The 7,970-nt window shown below is 41.9% G+C and overlaps 1 protein-coding gene across 4 annotated transcripts in view; it reads right to left on the bottom strand.

Annotated features, from left to right (window-relative positions):
• Positions 1 to 47: 47 nt before the first annotated feature.
• MAP3K15 (mitogen-activated protein kinase kinase kinase 15) overlaps positions 48 to 7,970 on the bottom strand; it is an 81,858-nt gene continuing 73,935 nt past the window's right edge. For 2 of the 4 annotated variants that reach the window (XM_027886736.1, XM_027886735.1), the window contains 9 exons: positions 6,761 to 6,938; positions 5,876 to 6,050; positions 4,362 to 4,547; positions 3,837 to 3,942; positions 2,462 to 2,672; positions 1,489 to 1,601; positions 1,228 to 1,325; positions 1,050 to 1,126; positions 48 to 552 (listed from right to left, as the gene is read on the bottom strand). In XM_027886736.1, coding sequence (XP_027742537.1) covers positions 441 to 552; positions 1,050 to 1,126; positions 1,228 to 1,325; positions 1,489 to 1,601; positions 2,462 to 2,672; positions 3,837 to 3,942; positions 4,362 to 4,547; positions 5,876 to 6,050; positions 6,761 to 6,938 — 1,256 coding nt within the window. In that variant the 3' untranslated portion in view covers positions 48 to 440. The remainder of the gene's footprint in view (positions 553 to 1,049; positions 1,127 to 1,227; positions 1,326 to 1,488; positions 1,602 to 2,461; positions 2,673 to 3,836; positions 3,943 to 4,361; positions 4,548 to 5,875; positions 6,051 to 6,760; positions 6,939 to 7,970) is intronic. The other 2 variants (XM_027886738.1, XM_027886737.1) reach the window with 1 other exon arrangement.

Genomic DNA, 7,970 nt, shown 5'->3' with positions numbered 1-7,970 from the left:
AAGGCACCATTATATGCTTTGGTTTTGCTGCAGAAAAGTCACTAATTGAAAACACGACACCAGGCTTTTTTTATAGTTCAGCTTTAATACAAAAAGCTGTATAAATTCACCTGCAAAGAGGTGACATGCTCTAGCATATCCCCTCCCTGCTCAAACCATCAGCTGGCAGAACTGTAGCACACTTTAAGTTCACAGTTTTCACAATGCTGAAGCCAATTCAGGTGTGTGGTACCTGGTTTGCAGACAAGGTTGGGTTTTGCTCAGCTAATGCTTTGTATTACATTGATAGGCATTGTGTGCATTACCCTGTCATAAATAATTTAAGTGCATTGACACCGACTTAAAAGCTGTTCAAACAAGCTACACAATTGTGCAAAACCTGCAAGGCCACTGTACATATAAATATATACATCTAATAATTTAAGTGTTGGGAATGTACTTCATTTGCTTATTCCCATTTCCTGTTCTTCCAAAGCCTTCTGCACTGAGGTTTTTCCGGAGGCTTGGCGGTGGTTTAGTATTGCATTCCAGATTCTGCAGCGAAGGCCACCCCTGTAGGAAGGAAAACGGAGAACAGTTAAGAAAACTCCCTCCTCTCCATTGCTTTAAAGTGAGCAAGAAGTACAACTGGAAATCCCATGGATAGACCATTTATGATCTCTCAGTACACAGTACATCGGTCTACAGTACACAGCAAACTTTTCTAATGGTTACAGCTAAAACTTCCAGGTCAGCCAGGGGTTAACAGAACATGATAAAGGTCTCAAATCAATGGGTAAAGTTCTTTATGCCTATTTTCCATATGATTGCATTGTCCTGAAGGCTGCAGAAATAGCTCCCAAGCTTGATAAATGCTGAAAGTCTGACGGCTTGATCACCCTCAGTGCAATTCTGTCAGTTAAGATATGAAAAACTAACAGAAAATCCAAGATGAAACTAAGTTGCCTCTGAACTATCATTGGCCTATTTGCATAACCGAACTTGAGAAAGTTTTTTTTCGAAATACATTAATTAAGCTTTGAACAATGAACTAACAAGTACTTGCTTACCGCAGTTGAAGATATTGCAGATCATCTTTGGTGATATCATTGAGGACAGCACTTAGTGTATAATCTTCTTCAGCAAACTAAAAGGCAAATTTATTAATAAATTATTACTACTTCTTTGAAACCATACTGCTAATTATGACTACAGTGACCTTTTCTAAAAGGTGGGGTTTATTTTTACCCTCTTAATGGTATCCAAGTCTGCTCCGTGTTGTTTCAGCCACTTCATGAGCTCAGGGTCTGCATTTTCTCTTAAAGTCGCTGCAGACCCTTGGGAGTCTTTAACATAAAACAAACATAAAGGTTAATAGACCTCAAAAATAGGGCAAAAGTGGCAGTTCTCAGTTTACTGAAGCTTGAACTATATGTTTTTCACCCTTTTGACAAACGTGATCCCATGTATTTGTGTGCAACTGTCAAAATACGCAGTATCTCCGCATACCTTTGGCTTTAAGTTTTAATTGAAGCAAGTGTAATTCCTGAGTCTTCTGCTCCAAAGACTGTCGTAAGAGGGTCTGGTACTCTTTCTCCTTCTGAACAAGGTGTTCCAAAAGCCTGGCAGCATATGAGAGAGAGCAAGCACCACCACACTGAGAATAAAAGTCTAGCTGAAAAAAATACTTATCATTTTTAATGACTACCACAGGACAGAGACACCTGAGAGATACTGTCGTAAGTAACATCTTTTATGGCTTACAGATTTCATTTCAGTTGTCTGAGACTCGCTTAGGGGTGGCACTTGAAGGCTTTCACCTGCAGAATTTAATAAATAGCTTGTAAATTCTGTTCCTGCTGTTTTGCAGCCTCCCTGGGCAGAGTTGCTGCCTTTATACTGTAATTTACTACTGAACAGTGAAACACTGGTATTTTACCAGGGATTTTCTGACCACAGATGCACATCACATCCACAAAGAAGAATGGGACCTTCAGCTGTTAACACACCAGCAGCAGCTACACATGTAATCCCTGAGAAACAGGGCAGGGGCTCTGCTGAGCTCTGCTTGTGCTCATTAGTGGCCAGTATGTCCCATGAGCCAGGACAGAGCTGCTCAGGCCTTTCCTGTAGGAACAGCCTTAAGGCACTGACACCAAGTCAGGTGGCATCCAAGGAAGTAGGTAGGAAACTGGCACAGTTGCACAAACCTAATTACTTCAAACTAGAAATCCAATGTGACATTCTGCAATTTAAAAATTATTTACACAGAAATAAAAATTGTACTGCAGGGTGTTGAGCTGTCATACTGGTACTGCCAGTGCACTGCAAATCCATTTGTGCTCTTGGAAGGTCTCCTTTATCGGGAGGCAATAGATGAGCAGTACTTATCTTAAGTAAGTACATGTCAGTGTAGAAAGCGAAGTCCAAGAGCTTTTTAAACTGCCTGAAAATGCCTGCACAGTCTTCATAGGAGCGTTACCTTAAGGTCTCGTGTTTAAGTCTGCCCAGCTCCTGGCTGAGCTGCTGCTGAGCCTCATGAGACACCACAGAGCTAAGGGTGCTGACTCCCGATGTGATGGCGGGATCCTCAGCCCCGTTTTGTTCAGAGGGCTGGAAACTGTCCTCCACTTCCTCACCTTCCTTGTCCCCACCTTCTGTTTCTGATGCTGGCTCGAAGTGAGCGCGAAGCTCTGGTAAAAGGAAAGAGGGAAGGATAAGATTTTTTTTTACAAGTCTTTTCCAGAAGTATTGCAGTTTGCTCTTTAATACTGCAGGTGGGGAGCTTCAGCTGAGGCAGTGGCTGTTTGCACAATGTGCTTTATTGCAATAGTGAGCAGGGAGGCAGCAAAGACTTATGTGAGATGGACCACAGATTCTCTGGCATCAGCTGTCTGAAATGAGTGGTGCTGCATTGCACCAGCAGAGGTAGGTAGCTGTCGATCACAGTCATAGAGGGGACAAATATCATGATTTGAATAATAAGACAGTTAATAAAATACCCTAATGAAAAAAAAAAAAAAAGTTGTTTTCCCCTAATGCCTTGGACCAAAGACTTTATAAAGCTTTCCTCTCCTTCAGGTAATTTTAACCCCAGTTCTCAAAACTTGCTGCAGGTGGCCACAGTTCTCACATGAAAGAATAGCTGCCATTTTTCTGGTACAAAAAAGTCTCAAAAGATTTGGCCAATTTGGCTTTAAAAGCCATGGCAACCTTGGACTGAAAGGGTTCACCTCACTAAGGTGCTGTCAGAACATTCTTATACAGGAAGGGGTGCTCAGCACTTCAGGGAGTTACAGAACTACTTGCAAATTTCCCACATCTTACTCCTAGACGGTTCTTAGTAATGTATCCTCCTTCTGGCAATTTTTCCTACAGTCCATCTGTGGACCAGAATCCTCCTCCTCCTCCTCCTATTAATGCACTCCCTTCTACATGTCTGTTCCACACCTCAGTATAATTTTTCAGAACATAAAATCAAATCTGTGCAGTGATACCCACCCTGGCTTCATTAACACGTGGTAGAAAGTCATCTTCTTTCTTACTAGAAGATCTTCAGCTTGGACTGAATTTAATTTGCCTTTTTTGGTCATGGCTGGAGCACATTGGGAGTGCAGAACCATTGTGGTTCTCTCCTCATTATGTGCTTTTGTACTGCAAGTACAGCATTAATCCTCCAGATCAACACTTCTGTCTCTGCAACACTCTGACCCCACGCCTTTGATGAGTGGCACCTGGGATGCAGTTAATGGCATGCTGACAGATTAAACATCTAAACCGTTCCATTTGCTATAACTCTTTGATATGTAAAAAACCTTTTTTTGAAAAAAGGATTACTTTCAGCTGCTTTGATTTACCTGGAATAAGAATAGTGACCGCTGCTTGGACTGCACGGCGGATTATGTTATCCATTGCAAACATCCAGTGGGGTCTTATTAAGTGATTTCTTAATACTTTGTTCACCTGTCAATGTAGCAGCAAACAACATTTGCTCACACCTTAGGAGAGAGAATCTTGTTTTTCAATAGTCATAGTAAGCTTTATAAGGTACTAACTGCATCCAGCACTGAAACTCTCCCACCTTTCAAAACCTAAACAATAGATTTGACAGTTTTAGGCTACAGTTTTCAATTATTCCAAACCAGACTGTGACATTCAAATCCTTCTAGAGTACAAGGAGGAAGAGGAGTGAGGAACAGTGTGGAAGCTGAGAACCAACCCCTAGGGTAAGCTCTGTCCAGGAGCAACCTGATGTAGTGGAAGTTGTCCCTGCCCATGGCAGGGAGTTTGCAAATAGATGATCTTTAAAGTCTCTTCCAACCCAAACCATTCTGTGATTCTACAAAGAATTTCTTTCCCCCAGCACTAGGAAAGGAACTCACTGCATCCTGGAATCCAAACAGCACCAGATGAATCTGATTGATGGAAGTGCTGTCAAAGTCCAAATCCATTTTCAACTTGGATATGGTAGAAGCCATCACTCTCTGCTCAGGAGAGTGTATGAAGTCCCTTAAAATCCCAATAATCTGCTTGATGTGGACCATTGAAAGTTGCAGTTCTTCAGAACTCTGGAGAAAAGATAATGAATGTGTATCAAGTAAACATCTAATTACCAGCATTAATATTTTTAGGGTTACATAACTTTGCTTATGTATACTTGTCACTGATGCACAGAAAACACAGAACTTCTGTTTCTGCAGTCTTTTGTTTTTACCTTTTCCTAACAAGAAAATTTTTGAATAGTAATTTATATTCCAAAAATGAAATTAAGTCTACTGCTACTGTGGCTGTCACAAAGGGAAGAGGCTGCACATTGTATCTACACCTTTCTGCAATGTACTGCAGAGGGCAGCTCTCCTCCAGAAAAACAGCAGAGTGAGTCGCTAAGAGGCCCAATTTTTTTAGATGCTATCTATCCTTTCAAAAAGATGAATCTGACTTACATCTAATTATTTCATTTCCTTAGGCAAAAAAAGTATGTTTATATATGCATTTATCCCAAGTCAGAAAAAGGTCTAAAATGGCACAGTGATTCACAAGTGTTCATTCTACGATTTGCAGTCCATAATCCCCACAGTTAAAGCCATTCATCCAAGTGTCTGTAAGAACAACAACCTGTATAACTAAAAGGTAAAGGGAGAAGTATTACATCAATTATGGAAAAGAGAGGATTACTGTGCCACAAAACAGCTGGAGACTGAAGTAGGACTTGCTGTTACTAAGTAATCGTTTATCGTGAAAAAAATTTAGAGTTGGTTATTTCTAAGATCTCACATACAAATTTTAGTCCTCTGTAAGGCTATAAGCTATCTGGCAGTATAAGCAGGCTCCCCTTTACCTGAGTGCAGTCCATATGAAAAAACACAGCTTTGGTAAGAATAAATGATGTCAGAGGCACATCAGAAGCAGATGTTAAGAAAAGGTCAAGCCACAGCTCCGTTATAGGTGCGTGCCAATGCTTGGCTATGTGTTAACCAAACATGATTTTTCTTGCTTCTCTTACAGTCATGAAAAATTCCCACTCAACCTTTCCTTCTACAGGAAATCTACTTTAGCTTTTTTAAGCAAAACATACGTATTACTACATGGTGTTCTAGTTCCATGTCCTTAAAAGCCAAAAAACCCCACAACATCAAAACTACCCAACCCATCAACCTCAGCCCCCTCCGACCCCACATCAAATGGCCCAACCTCTCCCTCAGATAAAACCAGCCAAAAGCAGCAGCCAAAAGGTGGTGTTTGCTATCCCTTCAGACAACAGCAAATGGCTCACACAGTTACAGGTCTCAGAGATTAAAGATACTCAGAAGGAACAATCCAAGCACCCTCATCTATTAGTACTACTACCTGTTATTTTCCTTTGACATGGAAAAAAGGAGAGCTTAAGTGAAATTACCTGTGCAATACACTCCTGCAAATTGGAAGCAACTTTATCCTGTTCTTCCTTAAGGATTTTATATAGGATTGCTCGGCGTTCGCTGTCCTTCCGCAGCAGGAACAGTCCCGAATCCTTATCCTCCACTGAAGGAGAGGCACTCCTGTCCTCCGAGACCGAGCCCTCATCAGGAACACTGTGTCACCACCAGGCCACATGCACAATAGAGACCTCAGCATTAGCAACACAGCAGTACTGTCAGAAGCAAGGAGGGATACTTCCGAGGTTAAAGAAAGGAATTAAAACTACAGGAGCAGATTGATCAGACTGTTAAACACTAATTCTGAGAGAGAAGGTGGCTCAGATCCTGTTCAGGTTCAAAACTCACTGAAGCCAAAAGTACATGGCTGATTTCAGCCTGCTAAGAAGCTGGCATTAATGTCAGCCAGCACCGGGGAGGAAAGTTTTGGGGAGGAAAGCAGAAACTATTCGTTTTTTTCTGGACTGATACTGTAACATACTGATTTGAAGGTATTGCTTTGTACTTTTTGAGCTGTAGGACTGTATTTTTGCTTCCCCTTTCCCACATTTTTTTTCATGAGTACATGGAAGGGTCAGATCTTGACTCCTGAATCCATATCCCCTTGGCCAATGAGATGACTGACATTTATTCACTGGAGGGACTGAAGTATATAAGTACATGGAAACTTTAAAGGAGAAGAATCATTAATCATTATTAAATATAGACAATATTTACACTAACTGGTAACCTACCTATGCAACTCACTTCCTGTTTAACACACCTTGTTTAACACATCAGTGAAAAAACTGCCCTCAGATAAAATATAATGTGAATTAAATCCACATAATCACTCAAGGTTATCAAGCAACAAGCAAATGCTTTACCTTAGTAAATGGGAAATGGGATGCTTTGTCTGAATCTCTGAAATGGATCTTTTTGTCCTTTCGAAAAACACGTCATGCTGTACATCAGAGTCTGGTGAAACAGAGCCATGCTCACTGCTGCTACTGCCAGCCTGTTCTCCATGGATTGGCAGTGGCAGGGATGTAGTACGATTATAATCTACAAACAGACAATGTACAATGGGAAACAAAATTAGGCCAAAAAGGGCAACATGCTTGAAACAGCTGTGATCATCTTCAGTGATATCAAGACCTCACTTTGCAAAATGGCTGAGGGAGAGGCAACCTTGCTGACAAGAAGCAGCAATAAACTCAAAATCATTATATGCATAAGCAATAAAAAGTACGAACACGTAACTGCTGAACCTGAAGACAGCACAGGTACTCACCTGAAATGCCATTTTGTTACCCTCACACACACACACACACACACACACACACACACACACACACACACACACAGTCCCCCTTGGTGCTGTCCCACAGAGTGGTACAACTGGATATACAACTCTTTAAAGAGCCTGAATCGAACCAATAGATCCACTGGCTGCTCCACCACAGCCATCTCTCTAACCAGAGAGCACTCTACTACCTACCCTCCTCACCTCTGCCTGTGCTAATGGGCATGTAATTCCCTCACTCACATGTCCCCCTGCCCTCAGTAAGGACTCTCAGCACTAGCCAGAAGGAAATCTCTTGTCCCTTTCCAATTCATCTTGAAAGTAAGAAGAAATAAAAAAAACCAGATATTGAGAGCTTACTGTAATCCTGTCTGCCAGTTTGCAGTTGTGTGGTAGGAAAGGTAAGGAAGTTCTGTCAACTCAGGGTCCACACATCCTTGGAGCTAAAATATCACAAAAGGTTTTGACACTTGTGGTTGTGAAATTGTGTGGAGACCTTATATTTGACCTGGGAGCCTGTTGCTCCCAGGGCAGTAAACGAGGCAAGCTCCACCCTTTCTAATGCCACACAATTTTTCCAGGAAGATATCTTCAAGCAAGAGCTTGAGGAGAGAAAATGATTGCAGTGGGGCAGAAGGGCACAGCCTGGCAACAGCTCCTGAGTGGCACTGCCCTGGCTGAGCAGTGGGAGCTGTCCCGTGACCCCAGGGTAACTGCAGGGACTGGAGTTCTCAGAGTCCCTCAGGACATGAGGCCCATGTCCTTGCTGAAGCCAATTCAGCTATGTGTTA

The sequence above is a fragment of the Empidonax traillii genome, unplaced genomic scaffold (genome assembly GCF_003031625.1).
Source record: "Empidonax traillii isolate 1590-97213 ecotype Southwest subspecies unplaced genomic scaffold, ASM303162v1 scaffold194:size798623, whole genome shotgun sequence".
NCBI lineage: Eukaryota > Metazoa > Chordata > Aves > Passeriformes > Tyrannidae > Empidonax > Empidonax traillii.
The sequence above is the reverse complement of the archived record's forward strand: the minus strand, read 5'-3'. Positions and strand labels throughout refer to the sequence as shown.